Raw genomic sequence first — 24,138 nt, 5'->3', positions numbered from 1 at the left:
TTCTTAAATGAGCTTGGAAAATAACTGCTGGGTTGTAATGGTTTCTGTACCTGTTTACAGTTAAATTTCTGGTCTAGAAATTTGAGGCTACTATGTAGGCAATGTAGGGAGACCTGTTTAAAAAAAAAAAGAAAGAAAATAGAAGCCCCTGGTAGAGTCCTTGTAAGTATGTAGAAGGTCTGGGTTGGATCCCCAAGACCTTCCTCTCCCAATATTACGATAATAATAGTATAATAATAATTAATAATGATATAATAAAAACAATAATAACAATAAACCCAAAGTAGAAAAAGTCTTACATCTTGCTGATAGTTCTACTACCCTCTAGTCAACATTCCCTACTGGTAGGGTAGAGTGTAGTTATCTGTTGGTTCAAGTCTTTAAGTACATTCCTTTTAGAGCAGTAACTAAAGGGTAACTTAATAGCCATAATATATTCTGGTTTGGGGATGAACAAGCCCATTACAAGTTATTTTGTTTCTCAAGACATTTCAGGTGTGACATTGGCATCAGGACAACTATTTTGTGAGGCAGTTGTATAAACTGAGATGTTACTCAAAAGTTTCCATATAAATGTGGATACTAAGTATCATCATGGCAGTGGTGGCAGCAGGCAGTGAGCACCAGGGCAAGGTCGCCTCCCAGGGTAAGGGATGACAGACTGAGGGATGAACCTGAGAGCTAGTGCCGCCTCAACATTCTCACTAATTAGTCTTTCTGTCTCTGGTCCTGATGGCGAGATTCCCCAGTTCATAAGGTACCTAGATAAACCTGTATGTAACCACTGCCTTTTCCATGTTCAAACTTAACTGATCATTAAAGACGCGGGCTGAGATCCGGTCAGACAGGAGAGGCTCGTGGATTGAGGCAGTTCTCATTTGCTCCTGGGCATGTGCTGCACAGCATCTTTTAGGGGTGCTTCAGTGCACAAAGGTCACAGGGAAGATGCCTCCTCTGTGAGTTCTTACTCTATTCTGCTGAAGTTAGTGATAAGAGCAAAGCAGTCCATATAGCATATAAATAGCATTTAAATATATTTCAGTAAATAACTCCAAGTCTCTGAGTGGCAGTAGAAAATTCAGTTCAGATGGAAACTTGTAGTTGTAAATTGTAGCAAGAACCATTAGCTTTTGAGACTTTGAGAATAAACCTTTTATTATTGTCCAAGGTAAGGGTGGAACTTGCTTGCATTTGAACTGTCTTTAGTTAGACTTTTCTTTCTGTGGTGCTGGGAACTGAGCCTAGGACTTCATGATTACCAGGCATGTCCACCACTGGGCTCCATTCCTAGACTTTTTTTTTTTTTTTTGGGAGGGATGATTTGAATGTTTTGCCCTTCCATCTCCCTTCTTTCTTTAAACAGGTCTCACTGTGTAGCCTTGTCTGGCTTTGAACTCTTGGAAGGGAAGGTGTTGACCACCATGCCCAGCTGTGATTTGGGAATTTACCTAGGAGTATGACAATACTGTGGGTCGCAGTGGCATGCATGGTTAGTCTTAACTACCTGGGAGGCTGAAGCCAGAGGATTATTTGAGCATGTGAGTTTTCATCAGCTTGTAAAATACTGAGATCTGTGCTTAAAAGAAAGGAATGAAGGGGAAGGCCAGAGGTCAGCCTTAGCTTTTGAATGGTTGTAGAGTTGCTGAAAAAGGAACCAGCTGCTTTAGGCCCAGGTCTAAAAGTTCTACCAAGATAAATGCCTTGTAATACTGTGAGGATGGTAGACTGTTGTGTATTATTGAATTGCTTTATGGCTTCTTTTTCCTAAAGCCTTGTTTCCTTTCAGGTAGAAGAACTTAGTAAAATACTCCATTGTGGGAAAAAAGAAGAAAATCAAAAGTCTGATGTAGAAGTACAGACAGAGAACCATTCTCCTTGGTCAATTTCAGGTATTCTGTGTCTAGTACCTTCTGAATATTCAAGACACATGGATGTACTGTTTTTTTTTAAAAATAACAGACAAAATATGTAAATGTGAAGAATTTGATAATACAGTTTTTTTTCTATGTCACTTTCTTTGTCAATTTATGGGTGGTAAAATAGAAATGCATTGTAATTATTCTAATGCTTGTGTGTGTTTTCAGTGCTGCCCTAAGAATTCTGTTCTTGTTGTTTGAGTAAGGTTCTCGGTATGGAGATAAAGGTAGTCTGGAACTTGCTGGGTAGGCCAGGTTGGCTTCATTCAACCTCCTGCCTCAGGCTCTCCAGTGCTAGGAACACCCCCCACCCCAGACTCCCATACTGATTATACTTCTATTCCCTCTCCCCTCGCCCCTCTTAGATCTGCCCTGGCCTTGTGGCCAGATTTAATGGGTGCAGTTTTGAGTTTGCTATTTGGATTTTGCAATTAACCCACTTTCCCCATAGACTCAGCAGCTGTTTGTTTGTTTGTTTTCTCTACAGATTATTACTATCAGACATATTATAATGATGATAATCTTCCCAGTAAAGAGACGGAACTGTCTGCACAGCAGAATCAGAATGTCCAGGCTTCTACTCTTAATTCTAAAGACGAGTCACAGATAGACAATGGTAGTTATGCTGGTACTGATGGGACAGAATGTGTTAGCCATAGACAAGAGGATCACGTCACCTCTGATTCACAGGTAATAAAGGCTAACCGTGAAACTCGAGGTCCAGGAGTTATGGAGAAAGATAGGATTCCTTGATCCTGTAGGATGCATACATGAATTATAAATAGTTATAAATGAGTTATAAAATGTGTGATTATGCACAGAGCATCCGTTTTGTTTTGTCTTTTGAAATAAAGTTTTGCTCTGTTGCTCAGGTTGGCCTTGTTCCCCTGAGTTCAAGTGTTCTGCCTCGGTCTGTGTGTGCCTAAGAGGTTTGTATCCACACACTCAGCTGTGGTGTTAGAAAACAGAAGTGGGAATGTATTTATAGTTGTGACAGTTTTTCTGTTTATGATTTTATGAACTAAAGGAGTATTGTCAGTATATTTTAACTTGGCCCATGAACCTTGGAGCTCAGTGCAGTGGCCCAGGAGATAAAGGTGCTTGTTACAGAAGCCTGGCAGCCTGAGTTCAGCTCCTAACCCTGGTACCTCCGGAAAGGTAGAAGGAGAGAACCAAGTGCACAGGTTTTCTCTGACCCATGTGTGTGCAGTGGCTTTCACTTCTACAGCCACACATGATAGTGAGGCTTTAAGGAGCTCTGGGCATAAGAACAGTGTCGTTTTACGTTTTACCCAAAGTTGTTTGTTATTTTGACATGGGGTCACCCTTTGTTGCCCACGCTGGTCTTGAATCCTCAGGTATAAACTGTCCTCCTACCGGAGCCTGCCGAGTACTGTATGTGTACGCAAGCTGGCCACACCCAGAAGTAAAAGGCATTTTCTCTCTTCTCACCCTCCAATCCCAGGGCTGTGTGTGAAATGCCTCATCATTATTCAGATTACCTGAATGGTTTTTACAGTTGTTTTAGTTATGAACGTTTCATCTATCGTTTCTCTGTCTCTAGTTGTAAAGTGTCTTTATGGTTGACTATAGCGAACAGTTAGGCCATTTGTTGTACAGATACTTCATAGTCTGTATCTTACGGCTGCGTCCTTGTGTTACCACGCGTTTAACTTTGAATATTGCGATCTTACGGTAGTGTCTTTACAACTCAGACAGGAGTCCTGGGATAGCACTGGCCTCATGTGCAGGCCTCTGTGTAATTTGCAGCAAAACCAAAAATAGACAACATTTAGGGCAGAGGTTAAATTAGAGAATACTTGAAAAATTAATGGCAGTGTGTTTCCATTACAAATTGGAAACAAACTGAAACAACGTCCTAAGTCTCGGACTTCCTGGGATCCAGCTCAGCTGACACATATGGCCCTTGGTGGCATGTCTCCCTGCAGGAGAGTGCGTCCGTGTTAGCAGAAGGCTCCGCGCTCGAAGGCTCCGCGCTGGCTGGAAGCTTGAGAGCTGCAGCGGAAGTGGCCGTGTCGCAGACCGGCTTCACCTACGACCAGAGCACCGGCCTGTACTTTTTTTTTTTTTTTTTTAAAGGATTTATTTATTATATATAAGCACATTGTCGCTGTCCTCAGACACACCAGGAGAGGGCATCGGATCCCATTACAGATGGTTGTGAGCCACCATGTGGTTGCTGGGATTTGAACTCAGGACCTCTGGAAGAGCAGTCAGTGCTCTAACCACTGAGCCATCTCTCCAGCCCCGGCCTGTACTTTGACCACAGCACTGGTTTCTATTATGATTCTGTGAGGATCAGACCTGCCTAGGACCTCACTGCTGGGTTTCAGCTGCCTGAGAGCAAAACCTAAGTCCCAACTGGGGTACGAGAAGGAAGGATTGGCAGTTTTAACACTGGGCTTGAGGGTTGGTGAGTGGGCTTCCAGCCCTGGAACGCATTCTTCCCACGGCCTGCCAGTTAATGGCAGTGTGTGTTGGACTTTTGGCATTTGTTGACTGTAAGTGGAGATATCCTTCAAGTTTTTCTGTTTCTGTGTTTCAGTCTCCTTGTTCAACTTTTCCTTCCTGTTTTGAACTTTTGCCTCCATTTTCTAACAAGAAAGAAAGGAATAGAAAATTAATGGACATAGTTGTTCACCAGTTCCTTACCTGCCGCCCCACCCCCAACCCCAGCTTCTTTAAGTTATTGTGAGATGTCAAGGGTTGTATAGCGTTAGGACACTGTTGGTTTCCTGGGCAGTTTGTCATCCACACCTTTGTGTTCATGCTTCAGAAATGTTTCCTCCACTTCTTTTTAATGTGGTCAGTTGAACCCTATGAAATTGCCATTTCACATAAAGTAAAACACCGTAAATCTGGTGGTTTTATTTGATGCAATTAAGATTAAAATTTTCTCGGGCTGGAGAGATGGCTCAGTGGTTAAGAGCACTGACTGCTCTTCCTGAGGTCCTGAGTTCAATTCCCAGCACCCACATGATGGCTCACAACCATCTGTAATGGGATCTGATGCCCTCTTCTGGTGTGTCTGAGGACAGCGACAGTGTACTCAAATTCATAAAATAAATAATCTTTAGAAAAAAAAGGACTGAAGCATCTACATTTTAAAAAAAAGATTAAAATTTTCTCAGTGTGGAAAGCAGAGCAGACATTAATAGTTCTTTTTTTTTAAGTTATTTTTCTCTAATTCTTCTGAAAATACAGTAGTTGTTAAAACAAAGGTATCCACTATCTTTGAATATATTCGGCATTTTTATTGTTTGTTTATTCGTAATACATGAATAAAACTTACTGTCTTGACTTTGACAGGAAAACCAGCTGTATTATGACCCTTCCACCGGGATCTATTACTACTGTGACGTGTAAAGTGGTCGGTACCAATTCCACCCGAGAGTAGATTTACAGCCGTACCAGACCTCCAGCACAAAACCAAACAAAGATAAAAAGCCGAAGAAGAGAAGGAAAGAGCCAGGCTTCTGGACTGCAAATGAAGAAAAGGTGATGCTTTCTTTTAAAATTTAACAGTATTTTCGTATTAATTAAGCCACTGATTTTATAAATGTAAACATCATCGTATATTTTTGTATTTTAAATATATTAAGTTTTTAGATTCTAAAACTAAGAAAGGTTCAAGTGAAATGAATTTCACTCTTCTTTTTTTTTTTTTTTTTTACAAATTCAATCATTAGAAGTAGGTGTTTTGTAAAATTTCATTAGAAGTAGGTGTTACTTAAGATATATAAAACATCTTACAATGTTTAATTCAGAAAAAAAAAATCCAGACATTGATTCAGTAAGTTGGTTATTACAGTTCACAAAAGAAAAAAATTATTAATTGGCACATACAGATTCAGCTTTTTAAATCAACTAGTTTCCCACTTATTAAGTTGCAAACTTAAAAATGCATGCCTGATAAATATACAGTGAACATATTAGGATTGAAAGGGGCTTTGTTGTTGTCTGTTTTAAATGATTTATTGTTGCTGAGTGGCGGTGGTGGTGCACACCTCTAGTTTCCGGCACTTGGGAGGCAGGGGCAAGGGCAGGGGCATCTCGGAGTTCAAGACCAGCCTGGTCTACAGAACGAGTTACTAGACAGGTAGGGCTACAAAAGAAATCCTGTCTTGTCTTGAAAAAACAACAACAACAAAAAACCCAACAAAAAAAAGGTTTATTGTTTATGTATATAGCTATAAATTTTGTGAGTGTGTGTGCACATGTATGTGTGTGCATGCATGTGTGCATGAGCATGCAGGTGCACATGGAAGTCAGACGAAGGTTCCAGAGCCTCTGGAGCTGGAACTGGAGTTGGTTGTGAGTGGGCATGGGTGCTGGGAAGGAGCTTGCGTCCACTGCAGGCATTTCAGCCACGTGGGGTTTTGTTTTTTTGTCTTGTTTTTGGAAAAGGGTTGACTATCAGTAATCACGGGTTCTTTTGTTTGCACTAGGTGGAGAGTCATTTCTATTAATTTATATTTAAAAAATTAAAAAGAAAGACAACTTCTTTGTTTAATTAACACAGTCATATGCATAAGAAATGGGGGAAATGGGATCTTAGCATGTCCTGTAGTGTTCGGTAGCTTCTGTTACATGTTCAATACCCTGGATTTGATCCCTGGCATCTCATAGTTCATAGTTAAGAACATGGTGACATGTACAGGAAAAGGAATTCAGATATGAAGACTGAAGGCAGCTTTAAAATCAGTGTGGGTTCCGTGCTATTCAAACGTGTTGAGTGCTCTTATCGCTAAGTGGCTGAGCTTGGAGATGTGTGAGGAGGCACTGGCGTTGCTTGAATTGTGGCAGCTGTCTGGTTCACTTTAGAAATTCTATGTCACATTTTTTTTTTCTTTTTAACCCAAACAAATTTACTTAAAGTAAAAATTCTACTGTCAACACATGAAATTAAGATTCCGTACTTTCTGTTCTCACTGTGTTTTCATTTTAGTGACAATACTTAAATGAATAGAAAAGTATGCTAGTGAACTAGTAAAAATAAACTTTGGGAGGCAGGCCTTTGTGGTGCACACCTTTCATCCCAGCCCTCAGGAGGCAGAGGCAGGTGGAGCTCTGAGTTTGAGGCCAGCCTGGTCTACAGAGTGAGTCCCAGGAGAGCCAGGGCTACACAGAGAAACCGTCTCAAAAAAAAAAAAAAAAAAAAAAAAAAAGAAAATGTGATGATTTTAGAAGCCTCTCTTTCTAGCAGTAAGAAGAATCTGAGGTAACTGGGAACAGAGAGATAGAAAACACCCTCACTTCCTTGAGCCTTGCAGTTTATACTTGACGTAGGAAGGAAGGCAGCATGTCCTAGGTATTGGGGAAAACATCTTATATAAGTATGCATACACACAGAAAGGGAGGGAGAGGGAGAGGGAGAGAGAGAAGGAGAGGGAGGGAGGGGTGTTTCATTGTCTATGCATAAGTGCCCCTTCTTGTCCTTCCTGTATGTTTATCTAACCGTCTATCCCAGGCATCCCTTACCGAAGTGTCCTGATAGTTTCAGCCATTTTCTGTTGTCCAGAAGTAATGATGATAAAGGGGAGAATATTGGAACATGCTTTTAAAGAGTGCATGCACCGCTAGATAGGCGTTGTTGATCTGATTTACATAGCCACAGAGCTCCTCATAGCTTTTTAGCTCCTTGCCCTTGCCCTTGTCCTTGGTGAGTTTGCATTGCTGAGAGTATATACAGTTTATCACACTGTGAATGTTCAGCCTGTCTCCAACTCAATTTCTGCTGCTACTAAAAACATGCTGTCATATTTTGCGAAATTACATGTGAACTCTCTTCATTATATGCACATGACAGAAAGAAAATTGAGATTGTTACAGACAGAAGGGAAAGAACAATGACTTTGCTTCTTCCCAGTCTCCATGACAATACTGTATTGTCTGCTGTACACAATGGTGCCTGTACTTAGTGGCTGTGTTACCTTCGTGTGTATTGGAGACTGAACCTGGGGCCTTGTTCATACTAGACACACGCCTCACTGCTGAGCTGTATCCCTAGCCCACATATTATAATCTTTGAAAGTCACTATGAGAATAAACCGTATTATAACCCCAAAAGGAATGTCATGCACATGTTCACTGGCTTGATTTAATCACTCATTCTGTGCATAATTTGAAATGTACACAATAAAAATAAAAATTAAATAATTAATTTGTTAATTAAAATAGTTTCTTCATTTTTCAGAAAGCATGCCAAAAAAAGTAATAATAAAAAGCTTATGGTAGACAGACTGAAATTTTTAGAATTAAAGACATATAAATAAAACATTTCTATTTTAAACTTTAAACTTGTGCATTTTCAATCTAACTCTAAAATGTTCACTTTTGGCAAAATCTCAATTTTGATATGTTGATTATATTTAGATCTTTAGTTTCATGTTATCCTTTATAATATTTCTGTGTTGTATATACATGGTCTTATTTAAAAACTCAAATATTTAGAATTGATACATTTTCAAGTTTCATGTTGTTCGGTATAGTAGCCATAAGCTACATGTGACTGGACTGAGGCAAAGGCCCTGTGTGTGAGAATTTGAAGTCTTATTATGAAAGTGAATTACACGTGCAGGGGATGGCACACGCCTTTAATCCCAGCAATCAGGAGGCAGTGACAGGTGGATCTCTGTGCATTTGGGCCAGCTCTACAGAGTGATCCAGGACAGCCAGAGCTAAAACCGAAAAGCCCAAAACAAACAAACAAACCAACCAAAAGTGATTAAATGCTTTTATTTAAGTTTTAAAAGATACTGATGTCACTTACTTCCCTGTTCCTCTTTCTAGGATTTGAGTTCAGAAGATCAGAAAGTCTGCAGTGTAGAATACATAAACTGCAATGAGGATGAAAATTCTGGAAATGTGAGAAAAAAAAGGCCAGAATAGACACTGCTCACAAAAGTAGCCCTTTGCAGCTCACTGTGGCTGTTAGTGGAGACACTGTGGAGTCTCCCGGAGATGATAATTCAGCCTCATCTAGGGATGAGAGAATCAGAGAGAGCGAAAGCGAGCCAGAAGAAGGTGAGACTACAGAGTCTCAGAGTGAGCGCAGTTATGATGGAGACAGTAGCAGTGGGGACAGGGGGTCCTCAGAAGAACCCGATGATGAAGGTGAGTAAGTATACCCTCCAGTGGGGGGGGGGGGGGGGCGGGGGCGGAGCTGGGAAGCGTGGCCGGGGCACAGCAGTTCTGTTGATGGCATTGAAAATTATGAGAATGACCGGCCCACTGTCAGTTTTTAGGAGTTCAGTCATGAGAGTCATCAGTATATTAATTTAAGCAAACTGCAAGGTATTGAATAGCTTCTACTGAACAGAACACTGTTTCTCATTCATTTCCCCCAATCCCATGTCCCCTTCCCCTTCTCCCTTGTCCTCTGTCTCCTGTCTTTGTCTCTTATTCCTCTGTGACAAACAAATCTCCTTTGTGCTGAGAATTTGGTCTCTTAGTTATCTGTGTGAAAAAAAATAATTTTCATAGAACTTTAAGTTAATATTTCTCTGCCTTGGCAGATGAGGAGAAAATTTGGCCCCCCTGCATTCGGGTGATCGTCATTAGCTCTCCAGTGTTGCAGATGGGCTCGCTGTTCATCATCACAGCCGTGAGTCCAGCCGTCATTGGGAGGTAAGGACGCTGTGTGCTGCTGTGTCTGAAGGGCTTCTGCTTGTTTAAAGAAGGTGGGCAAGTAGTATTGTATTCAAGGCATCATTCTAGAAACACAGAGGCTAAAGCAACATCTTTCTTCAAAGAAAGCACAGTTGAACGACAAAGATGATGTAAACAAATACTGTGTAGAGGAGTGTGAACTCCAGAGTCAGTCAGAGTCCCCACAGCGGGGACTGCTGCTGCTAGGCTTCTGTGTAAGCATCGTCTAGTAAAGCAGCCGTCACTGTCACTACTGTGTCTGTGTTCCCTAGTCACTCACTAATTTACTCACTGTTGCAGAGAAAAGGACGTGGAGCACACGGTGCGGATCCCCGAAGTTGCTGTCAGCAAGGTGAGGCCTCCACTCCGAGCTGTAGCCCTGGCAGAGAAAAGTGTGTTTGCGAGTGTCCTTTGCCTGTGTCCCAGGCAGAGGCAGAACTAAAAGTCTGGGAACAGTCTTGACTATACAGTGAGTTCCAAGCTGCCCTAGGCTACACCAGATCCTATACAAAAACCAAAGTGAACAGAAAGGAAACCTAGAATGGATTTAGTAAAAGTGTAAGGCTTTCTGTTGGAAGGAGGGCTAATGGTGTGGTGATGATGAAGGCAGTGCCTCTTTGTTTCTTTCGGCTTTTGACAAAAAGTCCTTATCACAGTTTGGAAGTCATGGGTTTGGGTTTGGTTTAAAATAGGGTCTCATGCAGTCCAGGCCAGCCTCTAGCTCACTAAGTAGCAAGCTCCCAGTCTTCCTCCCCCTACTTCCTAAGTAGACTTGGGCCACCTATGCTTGGCCAGGATTTTTGTCATGTGCTTTGTTTTGTGACAGGGTCTTGCTCGCCTTGCTCCCAGGCTGCTCAGGTAATCTGGGCTCAGCATCCCTAAATTAGTGAGAATACAGGTGTATCTCCATGCGGCTAATTATGTCCTTCTTAAAAGTCCGAAGCATGAGTTCCAAAACATGGATTTATTTAACTTAAATAGTAAAACAGCATCCAATTTATATAAATATGCTGTGTTTTGTGGTAATTCAAAAATAAGTTCAGTCCTGATTCAAAGCACTTACTTTGAACCCAAAGGTCTTGCTATATCCATGGATAATCTAGCCTTTTCTACCTCAAGATTTCTCAAAGTTTTAGTGGCTACATGTTGTAGCAATCAAAAGCTGAGTTTTCAAAACAAACGGAATTGTAGCTTTAAAATGGCGGGGAATGGCTGCTGCGCTTCTGGGCTCTCTCTTTGTGCCATGTGTCTGGTGCTGTTTGACTGTCCTTCTGTCACCATTGAGAAGAGAACCCGGAACTCCGTGAGCAGGAGGCAGGCATCAGTCCCTCTGCCTCGTTGCTTGTTTTTATTTAATGGAGTGATGTGAAACTACAGAGACTTTCAATGATTTTTGTCTTTTAAGAATGGAATTTAGTCTATCCTGGTCCACAGAGTGAGTCTCAGAGCAGCCAGAGCTACATAGAAAAACCCCATCTTAAAAAACAAACCAACCAAGCAAAAAGGATGGAATTTGTTTCTCACTATTGTCAGGAAAGTCTTCCCCAGAACTGTTTGAAAGCAGGGAGTCCCCCTGCCCTGTGGACTTACTTTGTTCTCTCAAAGGAAGCCTAACCCGTAACTTTAATCGAGAAGCTCTTTCCTCCTCTCAGATGAGCGAAAATGCAGAGGTGTGGTTTGGGTTTAGTGCCATTGTTTAGTCAGTAGATGAGCTAGGAAGCGTCAGGCTGACAGTGCACACAGCGCACTCCCAGGCAGATGAAGTCCGTGTGCTGATTTAAAAACCTTCAGTTTACCATGGATGAAGACAGAAACAAATACTTGAGCATTGAATAGGAGGCTTTATGAGGTTTTAAAAAGACAATAAAATTCACACATAGCTAATTTTCAGTAAGTTTGAAGCTTCTCGTGTGTTAAGCAAATTAAGAAGGCGAATGGTGACGGCCATCACAAAGCTCTAACAGCTGTCGGTAGGTTTTGTACAACTGTATTTTCTCTAAGTGCACTGTGATGTCAGAGGTCTGTAAGTCGAAGATAGTCACACGCAGTGCAGACGTGAGGGCATGATGGGAGTTTTACTCACACACTTATTGGAACTGTTCCCGTGGGAGCGCAGGTTAGAGGAGCTTTCAGACTAGGATTTGGCAGTGTGAAAACACTGGAGTCGTTAAAGTTTTCATAAAGCTACTCTAGGCAGGCTGACCACAGAGGCTAACGCAGCAGATCGTGAGCCGAGGGGCTCAGGGCTGGGTGCAGTCTGACGTCTCTGCCTTCCGAGCATCTGTACAGAGCCACACAGAGATCTGAACACATAACCATCATTCAAAATAATAAAGAAAACCTCTGCTAAAAAGATTTTCAGTAGAAATCAGAGAAACTCAAAAGCAAAATCAATCGTAAAACGTACACATCGCTAGATTAGTAGAAAATTTAAATTTTGATAATGACCAAATTTGGTTGAGAGTGTTTAAAGCCACAAGAATTCTCATAGATAACAGGGATATATCTATTTTGGAAAGCAGTATGGCAGTATTTAGGTTAAGATTTGAAAATTTCATATAGGGGCCAGCTGAAGGCGAGATGATTTGTCGAGGTAGAGTGCCTAAGTTTGACCCTAGAAACTACATGGTGGGAGGAGAACCAACTCCTACAGGTTGTCCTCCGACCTCTACACATGCACCCTGGCACACCCACACCCTGAAATGCACAGTGTACACCCAGTGTACCCCATGTGCACACATACACACAAATTAACAGTTTTAACTTAAATAAAATTTACTCATGGTAATTTGACAATTCCATCTCTTAAGTATATCTCTCAGAGAAAAAGTTGGCTTGCGTACAGATAGTGTATACACAAGAAGGCTTATGACAGTTTTAATTTAAGAAATGTATGTAAATGGGGTTTTGCTTGCATGTATGTCTGCGTACCACTTGGGTGCCTCATGCACACAGAGGCCAGAAGGGAATGATGGTTACCTGGAACTGGACCTAAGATGGTTACAAGCCTCCGGATGAGCTGCCGTGGGTGCTGGGGATCAAACTCTGGTCCTCTGGAAAAGCAGTCAGTGCTCTTAACCACTGCACCATCTCTCCAGCCTGACCATCGCACATGATTAACACCCTAGGAAGCCTAGATGTCCAGTTCTACAAGCCTTCAATGTGGGCTTCTTCACAGAATAGGGAATGAAGTGCACTTGCCCTACTGCTTGGACAGACTGTATGGCTGATGCTAAGCCTGTGTAGCAGAGCTGCAGTTTAGACTGATGTGCTCTGAGTCAGGGAGGGTCAGTCCTGTGTCTTCAACAGCTGGAGAACTGGCTTCCTCGAGACTCTCTTGAGTGTTTCAAGTTAGTATGAATTGAAAATTGGAATGATTTTAAATAGGCAGTGATAGTACTTATGTTAGGCAAAAAAATAAAATATAATTATATGTACAGTATAATCTTACTTATGTCTTAAAAGTAGAAGAGGCAGGATATATACAAGATTTTTTTTTTATCATAAAGGTGGAAACATAGGAAGCATAGCCTCCACATCTCTACCAGAAACTTGTAATAATTTGTATTCAGTAAAAAGCATTAGGAGAACTCAGGTGAAATGATCAGAGACTAATATCTGCACCATTGCATAAATGAAGTCAGCTCTGAGCTGAAAACGTGCATTTCTTTGTAATTGCTTGGTTGCTTTCCTTTAAGTTCCATGCAGAAGTTTATTTTGACCATGACTTGCAAAGCTACGTTCTCGTGGATCAAGGCAGCCAGAATGGTACCATTGTCAATGGGAAACAGATTCTTCAGGTAAGTAAATGTGTAGTAGTCACCTGCACTTCCTTGTCTGAGCTCAGGTCCTAGTCATTACAGATATCATTTGGCTCAGATCAGAGTTCAAGCACAAATTTATAACTTAATTGGAATTTTCCAGAAAGAGCTAGAAAAAAAATATTTAGTAGATGCTGGTCTGTTGAGTTTTGACTTCTAATTATATCTCTATTGCTTCTTTTAGTTATGCCTATATCATAAAGCTTATTTAGATTAAATGTGTGTGTTTGTGTGTGTGTTTATGTGTGTGTGTGTGTGACTTTCACATGTGGAGGTCAGCTTCATGGAGTCACTTTTTTGTGCTGAGCCATTTCACTGGCCCAGGACTGAATATTCACAGAAGCAGCTTTGGTGGCCCTCTTTTTCCAGCTTGCTGCTGTGATTCTAGCCCGGGATCTTCCTGCTTGTCAAGCAGATGCTCTCCCTCTGACACACTACTAGACAGCCCTAACCTGCTCTTTTTTTTTGTCTTAATAAAAACAATGCTAATCTAGGAATTTTCTGAAAACCAAAGTACCCTGACAAAGCAACTTAGGAAAGGAAAAGAACCGTCCGTCATGGTGAAGCAGGTCTTCAGGAAGCAAAGGGAGAAAATACTAGCACTAAACTCAGTATCTCCTGTTTGTTCAGTCTAGGACGCCAGCCCGTACCATGGGGCCATCCACAGTTTGGTGGATCTATCGCCTCAGTTAACCTAGTCTAGATGATCACTTTCTGGCATGCCCAGACAGAGGTCACTATTAGCTACATACACTCCCGTGATGTGCTCAGAGACCATAAGTGGTTCTTCAGCCTGTCTGTGTTGGCAATATAAACCACCACCTAGGTCTTACTCTAATGCTTTAAGAATGAAAAAAAGAAATTATGAGGAAAGCTGGGAGTGTCTCAGTGGTTAAGAGTATTTACCATGGTATCATTAGGACCAAGTTCTGATCCCAGAGCCCATTTAACAACTTATATGTTTTCAGACAGACAGACAGACACACATACACACACAGAGCAAAAAATTTTTATAGAAGAGGAAGAAAGGCAATCATTTCTTAATACATAACTTTTCTCTAATTATGTGTTTTGCTAGTAGATTGAAGCCCAGAGTGGACTGGTGGGCTTTGATCAGATCAAATTAGAAGTAGCTTTTTGGGAATACTATAAGGGATTGTAGGGTGGAGCCCAGAGTTTGGTTCATGGTAAGTGCATGTTCTTCCACTGAGCTACTGCCATGATCCTGGTGGTCTTCGGGGTCTGTTCATCAAGTTGTAGAAGTGTGCATGTGTCTCCTTTTCTGAACTTTTCTCTACATAGACTTAATGTAGCCATATGACTTTTATATTTCTGTTTCATTGAAAATTTCTCATCTAGCCAAAAACAAAATGTGAGCCTTATGTCCTTGAACACGGGGATGAAGTAAAGATTGGGGAGACCGTGCTGTCTTTTCACATTCACCCTGGCAGCGAGACGTGCGATGGCTGTGAACCCGGGCAGGTCAGAGCTCACCTTCGCCTTGATAGAAAGGATGAGCCTTTGGGTATGTGAAGCCCAGCACGTGTGGGGTGTGAGCGGTACTCTGGACTGCTGCACTCGGTGTTTGAATGTCCCTCTGCACCATCGGGCCCCCCCTCCCACCCCTCATGTCTCACCGCATGTGGGTGGAGCAGCCTGTGTGTAGTTGGCATGCTTGTTGTAGACACGGTGCGGTGCATGTGTGCTCAGTGTGTAGTGCTGCAGGGCTGAGAACTGACACATTGGGAATTGTCCACGCGTGCAGGCCACCTGTAGCCAAAGTCCTTTGTAGAAACTGTTTGTAAATTGACTTTCGAAACAGTGGGTTTCCAGAAGGGGTTCTCGGGGTCCTCAGTTCTGCTTACCCCAGCTCTGCAACCCTCCTCTCTTCGCTCCACACACGGATAGCCCCATATTACAGAAGCTCTACTTTTCCCTCCTCCTCTCATGAGCTCACCCTGCCTTCCACATCCTGCAGACACTCAGGGTTAAATGCACCCATTTAATTGTTTGACACAGCATATGTGAAATGTGAGACTATGCCATTTGTCTCTCTGGGCCTGGGTTAGATATCTCAGCATAATACTTGCTGATGAATGAAGTGATAATATGGTATATAGACACACTGTGGAATCTTATTCTACTATAGGGGAAAATGAGATTATTAAATTTGCAGGAAAATGGTTTGAACTGGCTAATATACTAAGATAAACTATTTTTTAATAAGAATTAATTTCCTGTAAAGTCTGTCATATTCAAACTCAGATTTTCCTTTTAGTTGGTCCAGCATTAAGTAAGGAGGAAAAGGAGTTGGAAAGAAGAAAGGCACTAAAGAAAATACGAGTAAAGTATGGTTTGCAGGTAAGAGTGCTAAATATTCTCTCATTTAGTCAGTGTACTAAGCATGCTACATATAATTAAGTTCTGTTTGCCACGATTACTTATGTAACTTCTATAGTTCTGCTGTTTATAACTTAACTACTGAAGTTGGAGTGGAAAATATAGTGCACATGTGGGCCTGAGTTCAGATCCCAGCACCCATCTGAAAGCCAGTGTGCCGTGTATGTACACTCCAGATACAGGGCTGGAAGGATCCCTGGATCTTGCTAGCCAGGCAGTTCATTCGAATCAGTTATCCCCCTTAGAAACTAAAGTGGATGGTGGTTGGAGAAAACCGTTCCATTCTTCTGACTACACTCATACTCACACACAAGTTTAGGCAAAATGTCTGAGGTATTTAACACCAAAGTTACAATGCATGAAAATATGTTGACAAGCTATACTTTGTCAAATGTAAGTTTTTGCTTACCCAGAGACACAGACAATATGAAGGAAACCATAGGCCAGGGACTATACTTGCAAATCATGTACCTGATGAGAAACTAGAATTTATAGATCTTATAGTGACTGTAAAATAAGAGAACAAGTTAACTTAAAAGGAAGCTACTTTATAAACACCACAGGCCTCAGTCCATTCAGGGCCAGCCTTGTGCTACTGTATATATTAGTTACCAGCTAAACAGCTGGGTTGGCTATGTCTTCAACCACATCAGAAACCCAAGAATGACTAATATTACCTGATATATGAGAAGCACAAAATACAGCTTCTCAAAACTTAGTCAATTTATAGAGACCATATCTGACAGACTTTGTAATGCAGAATTTTGAAGCGCTGATAATTCTGGCTCAGCAAAGATTATCAGTCAACTATTCTGCATACTGTGTTCCTTTCTGGGCAGTATTTTTAGATGAATTGAAGAAATTCTTACCTAGTGGCTGTCTTGCCATAAGATATAACCTCACCTGGAGGTAGAGGTGATCAATATCTTTGTTAAATCTACCAAAGGGGAACTGTCAGAAGCAGATATGTCTCAACAAACAATAAATAACATTAAATGTCATAATTTATGGATTTCTGATGTTTTTGAAAACAATCTAACTACAAAAAGCATTTCTGAACTGTTAAGCTTTGACTACTCTTGACCATTTCTAATTGAAATATCTCAAATACACCCTTTTAACTGACTCGGAATCATGAATTTGTTATCTGGCCCTTAACTTGTATTGTTTAATCAACTAAAATCAGTGTATAACAGCAGCTATAGGACTGGGTCTAAGCCTTGTATTCCCAAATGTATTGTATAGGTACAATATATGAAAGCAACAATACTAGCCTCAAATTTAAATCAATAAGAAATTATACCAATGAAAACTTTAAATCTGTATCAAATAAATTCTAAACCGCTGTAAAGATTATAACTTCAATTTTGTATCAATTAGAAAGATTTCTACCAGTGTAAGATATGACTTTAGCTTAGTTACCAAACGAGAGATGGTTGAACAAATAAATCTGGCTAATTCCTCCCTGTTAAATTATGACCATTTCTAAATTCCTTATAAAAACAACCTTAGAATAACCCCCAAAATCCAGGGAATTGAAGCAGCAACTCTTCGTAGTTTCTTCAAGCTGAGTACATGGGTGTTGAGAATCTAGAAGTGGGGAGGAGAATGAGGAAGCTGGCCAGGCCTCAAGAAGGAAGGCCGCACCAGTGTTTGTGGTAGTCTCTGAGATCAGGAATCTAAGAGGCCATTTCAGCATTTTGATGACAAGCTTCACCATAGCTGCACATTCTGCAATATATAAATCTCAAAATAAAACATTGTGGGGTGCCGCCTGCACATTCTCCATTACAAGATGGCGCCGACATCCGGCCGGAGTTAGCAGTAAACAAGCCATGTGCGCACGTGCTGGGTAACTTTCCACTCCTTGAGCTCTGCCTCTCCCGTGGCGTCATAGGGCCTGATGAGTTTCAACCAATCAGGGGGCTCCGCGTCCAAGGCAAGGACTGATCCCTTTATAAGGGGACGGGCTAGATAGTTCGGGTCGTCTCGTTGGTCTCGTTCGTCTTGTTCGTCTTCTTGGTCTTCTTCGTCTTCGTCACGTGTAGCAAGTGCTGGTTCTCGAGAGCATTAAAGTTTACCGCAGAAGGATCCTATTTCGTGTGCCGCGTCGTTCTTGCAGGCGAGACGGTTGCGCGGGACATCTGGTGCCGAAACCCGGGGAACTCGACCACTCCATCGTCTGCACCACAGAAGACCCTTTGTCTTTGGGCAGAGAGGATCCAGAACTGCGGGGAGATAAGTTCGGCAAGGTATGTCTGATCCTGGATCTTTCTTTAATTTGGTTTAAATCTTCCGAGGCCGTGGGAAGGGTCCGTAGAGGCTCTGGTATTCGTCAGTGCAGTTTTATTCTCTTCCTCTTAATTTCCTCTTGTGTCCAACGGGGCTGGTGTTAATTTTGTGCTTAAGTTGGACGTAGATAAGCCGGGGCACCCCTGCGTTCCATAAGTCTTTGTAGATTAAAAAAAAAAAAAAGCGGGAACGCGCTGAGACTTGCCTTTCAGTTTCACTTTGTGCCGCCACGCAAATAAGCCGCGGGCATTACATCGCTGTGATGGGCTCTTCACACTCGACCATTACAGCCCTGCAGTCAATTCTTAAGCAGAGAGATTTAGAATTGCCCACCCGCATCTTGCAGCGTTTCGTAAAAGAGGTTGAGCGTACTGCCCCTTGGTTTGCGGTCTCTGGGTCTCTCTCACCAGCCTCATGGAAAAAATTGGGTAGAGAATTGGACTGTGCGCAGAATGCCGGAGACCTCGGGCCCGAGACCATGGCCATTTGGATGATGGTACAAAATTGTTTAAGAGATGAGAGTTGTAGGCCCGCCGTCGCTGCGGGGCAAGAGGTATTGAGTGAAGTCCAGGATAGACTATCAGAAGCCTAACAGAGCGAGAGGATGGGCGCGCGCAGGAAAAGATATTTCCCCCCTAAGGAAAAAGGACCTCCAGGTATGCTGTACAGCGGGAGAGTAGTTACCCACAAACCCTCAGATTTTCATTCCCTTATGCCCTCTAATGTTAAGAAAAGGGGAGTCAGCTTGTACCCTGTAGAAGACTTTGAGGCTCTTAACATCTATAGCCCCGAGACTTCAGATGATGATGATGAGCGAGAAGGCTTAGACCCAGAAGAAGAATCAGGGGTAGATGAAGAAGCAGCTAGTTATGAGGAAAAAAGATATTATCCTGACGAGCAGTGCAGGCCCATGCGCTTGTCCCCAGTTGTCCCGACAGCGCCTCCTTTACCCGTGGTCCCCCCTCCTCATGCAGCACGCACGCCTGTAAAATCCTTCTCGTTCCTCCCGGAAAGGGTGAGAAGGCAGATGTGTCTTGCTTTCTCTGTGTTTGAGACAGCTGAGGGTGGCCGCGTTCATGCCCCTGTAGAATATAATCAAATAAAAGAATTGGCAGAGTCAGTCAGAAAATACGGGGTAACCGCCAACTTTACCATCGCTCAGCTTGATAGATTGGCTATCTCTGCCTTAACTCCCTCTGATTGGCAGACAATTGCCAAGGCTGCTCTACCGAGCATGGGGCAGTATATGGAGTGGAAGGCTCTTTGGTATGAGGCTGCCCAAATCCAAGCAAGAGCCAATGCTACAGCGTTGACTCCTGAACAACAAGAATGGACATTTGATCTGCTGACTGGCCAAGGTCGCTATGCAGCAGATCAGACAGCTTATCATTGGGGTGCCTACGCCCAAGTGTCAAGCACAGCCATTAAGGCCTGGAAGGCACTTTCAATAAAGGGAGGGGCCGATAATCAGCTTACAAAAATCATTCAGGGACCTCAAGAGCCTTTTTCAGATTTTGTAGCCCGCATGACCGAGGCAGCAGGTCGGATCTTCAGGGATCCCGAGCAGGCTGCCCCTCTTATTGAACAGCTTATTTTTGAGCAGGCCACCCAAGAATGCCGAGCCGCTATCGCCCCTAGAAAGGGCAAAGGTCTTCAAGATTGGCTTCGAGTCTGTAGAGAACTGGGCGGGCCACTCACTAATGCAGGTCTCGTGGCAGCCATTTTGCAGTCCCAGAGGGGCCCTCCACAAGCCCCTGATAGACGGGTCTGTTTCAGATGTGGAAGATCTGGACACTTAAAAAAAGATTGTCGGATGGTCACTAGAGACCCTCCGCCCCTTTGCACAAGATGTGGCAAGGGGTACCATAAAGCTGAACATTGCCGCTCTGTTAGGGACCTCAAAGGCCGGCTCCTCCCTCCACTAGAGAGCCAGACTGCCCAGACCAATGAGATGCCAAAAAACGGGTCACTGGGCCCCCGTTCCCAGGGCCCTCAAAGATATGGGAGCAAATTTTTCAAACCCCTAGGGGAGAGCAAAGTGAGCACACAGACAGGCCAACAAGAATGGACCTGCGTGCCTCCTCCTCACTGGTATTAATGCCTCAGATGGGCGTTCAGCCCATCCCTGTAGGAGCGGTCACCTTGCCTCCAGGAACCCTAGGACTGATCCTCAGACGAGGATCCCTCACAGCACAGGGACTGATAGTCCACCCAGGCATAGTAGACAATGACCACTCCTCTGAAATACAGGTACTGTGCTCCAGCCCAACCGGCATATTCTCTGTAACTCAGGGCAACAGGATTGCACAGTTATTGCTCCTCCCTGATAGCTCTGATAAAAAGACTAAGGAAAAGGCAGAAAGACAGATGGGTTCCTCTGGGACCGACTTAGCTTATTTAGCAGTATCTTTGAATACCAGGCCAAGGCTTAACTTGTGGGTTAATGAGAAGAGATTTGAGGGCCTCCTTGACACAGGGGCTGATAAGAGTATTATATCCACTCATTGGTGGCCCAAAAATTGGCCTGTTGTAGAGTCATCACACTCCTTACAAGGATTGGGTTATAAGTCCTGCCCCACCATCAGTGCAGCCTCACTCACCTGGAAAACCCCTGAAGGCCAATGTGGGCGATTTGTCCCCTATGTACTCCCTCTTCCAGTTAACTTATGGGGGAGAGATATAATGCAGCAAATGGGGCTAATTCTGTCCAATAAATATTCTGCACAGGCTTATGATATGATGGATAAGATGGGATATAAAGAGGGAAAAGGCTTGGGACGCTATGAACAGGGACCCCTAGAGCCTGTCTCGCCTAACCCTAACAAAGAAAGGCAGGGTCTGGGTTTTTCCTAAGCGCCATTGAGGCAGCGCGGCCCATACCATGGAAAACGGAGGATCCGGTATGGGTTCCTCAATGGCCCCTTACCTCCGAAAAGTTAGAAGCTGTTACCCAATTAGTTAGAGAACAACTACAATTGGGTCATGTAGAACCCTCTACTTCCCCTTGGAATACCCCCATTTTTGTGATTAAAAAGAAATCAGGAAAATGGCGATTGTTGCATGAATTGAGAGCCATCAATGAACAAATGCATTTGCTTGGCCCTATACAACGTGGCCTACCGGTTCTCACGGCGCTCCCAAAACATTGGCCTTTAATGATAATAGATATTAAAGATTGTTTCTTTTCCATACCTTTACATTCTCAAGATAGGCCCAGGTTCGCCTTTACCCTTCCTTCTATTAATCATGCGGAACCTGACAAGAGGTTCCAATGGAAGGTCCTGCCTCAGGGCATGGCTAATAGCCCGACTATATGTCAGTTATATGTTCACCAAGCCCTTATTCCTGTTAAAAGGCATTTTCCATCATTAATTCTGGCGCATTATACAGATGACGTCTTATTATGTGACAAAGACTTGTCAATCTTAACAGAGGCTTTTTCCCTACTGCAGCAAGCTTTGGAAAAAATGGGCCTACATATTGCCACAGAAAAGGTCCAGATTTCTGATACCAGTCAATTCCTAGGGTCTGTGGTATTCCCTGATAAGATTGTCCCTCAAAAGCTCGAGATAAGAGATCACCTCCACACTCTTAATGGTTTTCAAAAATTACTGGGAGACATCAATTGGCTTAGACCTTTTCTTAAGATTCCTTCTGCTGAACTTAAACCCTTATTTGATACTCTAGAAGGAGATCCTCATGTCTCCTCACCTAGAAGTTTGACCCCGCAAGCAGAAAGAGCGTTACAGTTGGTAGAAGAAGCTATACAGGATGCACAATTGGTTCGCAGAGATTATGATAAACCTTTTTCATTATGTGTTTTTAAAACAAACAGGCTTCCTACTGCTGTGCTTTGGCAACAAGGACCATTATTGTGGGTACATCCTAATGCCTCGCCAGCTAAAATAATTGACTGGTATCCAGATGCTGTGGCACAATTGGCGCTGAGGGGACTAAAATCTGCCATCACACATTTTGGCACTGAACCACAGTTGCTAATTGTTCCCTATAATGCCATGCAGGTTTCCACTCTTGCTGCCACTTCGAATGACTGGGCTATCTTAGTCACTTCCTTTTCGGGAAAAATAGATAATCATTACCCAAAACATCCAATTTTACAGTTTGCTTTAACTCAACCTGTAGTTTTTCCCAAAATAACGTCCTGTAGTCCCCTAAACGAAGGGTTAGTGATTTATACTGACGGTTCCAAGACCGGGCTGGGGGCTTTTGTGGTTAATGGGCAGGTCTATTCGAGGCAGTATACAGAAGCCTCTCCACAGGTGGTAGAATGTCTAGTGGTTCTTGAGGTCTTACAGCGTTTCTCAGAACCTATAAATATAGTGTCTGATTCATCTTATGTTGTTAATGCTGTCGATATGCTTGAGGCGGCTGGCATTATTAAACCGTCTAGCAGAGTTGCCTCAATTTTTGCGCAAATTCAAAACTGCCTTCTAGTCAGAAGATCACCCTTTTATATTACTCACATTAGAGCTCATTCTGGATTGCCAGGACCTATGACTCAAGGCAATGATTTGGCAGACAGGGCTACAAAAATGATTCTATAGCCATGTCTTCGCCTCTAGAGGCTGCTAAAAGTTTTCACAAAGACTTTCATGTAACTCCTGAAACTCTGCGGCGCCGCTTTTCCATTTCCAGAAAACAGGCTCGCGATATTGTGGTCAATTGCCAAAATTACAGTCAGTTTCTGCCTGCGCCCCACTCGGGGGTTAATCCTCGGGGCATCCAGCCTCTTCAAATATGGCAAATGGATGTTACCCATGTCTCCTCCTTTGGTAAGCTGCAATGTGTACATGTATCCATTGATACCTGTTCGGGAATAATTGCAGCCACTCCCTTATCTGGAGAAAAGGCCTCACATGCCATCCAACATTGCTTGGAGGCTTGGAGTGCCTCGGGTAAGCCAAAGTTCTTAAAGACAGATAATGGGCCTGCTTTTACCTCACAAAAATTTCAACAATTTTGTAGCCAGATGGCTGTGACTCATCTTACAGGTTTGCCGTATAATCCACAAGGACAAGGTATTGTGGAACGTGCTCACCGCACCCTTAAATCATATCTAATAAAACAGAAAGGGGGAATTATGCAGGCTCTGCCCCCTGTGCCTAGGACCGCAGTATCCATGGCACTGTTCACCTTAAATTTTTTAAATCTTGATGACCACGGCCATACGGCGGCTGAAAGGCATTGCCTACCCATGGACAAACCAAGAGAGATGGTGAAATGGAAAGATGTCATAACTAATAAATGGAAAGGACCGGATCTTGTGTTGATAAGATCCAGGGGAGCTGTTTGTGTTTTCCCTCAGGATGAAAATAATCCCTTCTGGGTCCCCGAGAGGCTCATGCGAAAAATGGTGGAGACTCCTGATGACAGCCCTGCTCCTGATGCTGTGGAACCAGAGAGTCAGAGGAGAGGCGAGATGGGCGATTCTGTTGGCATTCCCGAAACCAATTCCAGTGGAACATGGTGCTACAGTCTTCCCTAAGCTTTTCACCCCCGATATTAACTTGGGTGGGGGTGGGACTCTTGGGAGCAATCCTTTGCTGCGGACTTGCGTTGCTTCTCTGGCTGGTTTGTAAGCTCAAGGCCCAAACAAAAAGAGAGACAAGGTGGTTATTGCCCAAGCGCCTGTCGCTCTAGAACATGGAGCATTCAGCCGATATCTGGTTGTCTATGCTTAAGCAGTAGGTCGCCGGCCAGACAGCTCTTGCACTCCTGGAACTTCGGTTCATTGCACAGGATTAGAGTGTCTGGTTTGAGCAGCCCATGAGGGATGCCAAGCAAAGCATCGCACTGAGAGCCCCTTGTCGTGGGGCATCTCTGGGAGGTATGTCATTTTGCGTGAGGGTTGCCTGCCCCAGTGTCCCTCCCTCAGAAAAACGGCAGAGTGACAGGTCAAGAGTACTACGGGCTACAAAAGGCCTAGCGGTTACTCCTGTACATGGTCTTTATACACCTTAATGAGGATTTGACTTCTATCTCCGCCCTCCTAATATGGGTGTCCTACTTTGCTCAAA

General features: G+C 43.1%; 1 protein-coding gene across 1 annotated transcript in view; it reads left to right on the top strand.

Moving 5' to 3' along the window:
- LOC308433625 (angiogenic factor with G patch and FHA domains 1-like) overlaps window positions 1-18,057 on the top strand; it is a gene marked incomplete at its 5' end in the record, with an annotated part of 29,293 nt that extends 11,236 nt beyond the window's left edge. The window contains 14 exon segments of the mRNA XM_080933728.1: window positions 1,787-1,889; window positions 2,404-2,606; window positions 3,866-3,990; window positions 4,183-4,228; window positions 5,247-5,300; window positions 5,304-5,435; window positions 8,730-8,807; window positions 8,810-9,053; window positions 9,455-9,566; window positions 9,888-9,939; window positions 13,286-13,387; window positions 14,768-14,933; window positions 15,687-15,769; window positions 17,931-18,057. Of these exon segments, the coding sequence (XP_080789854.1) occupies window positions 1,787-1,889; window positions 2,404-2,606; window positions 3,866-3,990; window positions 4,183-4,228; window positions 5,247-5,300; window positions 5,304-5,435; window positions 8,730-8,807; window positions 8,810-9,053; window positions 9,455-9,566; window positions 9,888-9,939; window positions 13,286-13,387; window positions 14,768-14,933; window positions 15,687-15,769; window positions 17,931-18,050 (1,620 nt within the window). The 3' untranslated portion in view covers window positions 18,051-18,057.
- Between the last annotated feature and the right edge of the window lie 6,081 nt (window positions 18,058-24,138).

Source organism: Micromys minutus, assembly GCF_963924665.1.
Source record: "Micromys minutus genome assembly, chromosome: 20".
In the NCBI taxonomy this organism is placed as follows: domain Eukaryota; kingdom Metazoa; phylum Chordata; class Mammalia; order Rodentia; family Muridae; genus Micromys; species Micromys minutus.
Note: the sequence above shows the minus strand (reverse complement) of the source record. Positions and strands in the feature narration are given on the sequence as shown.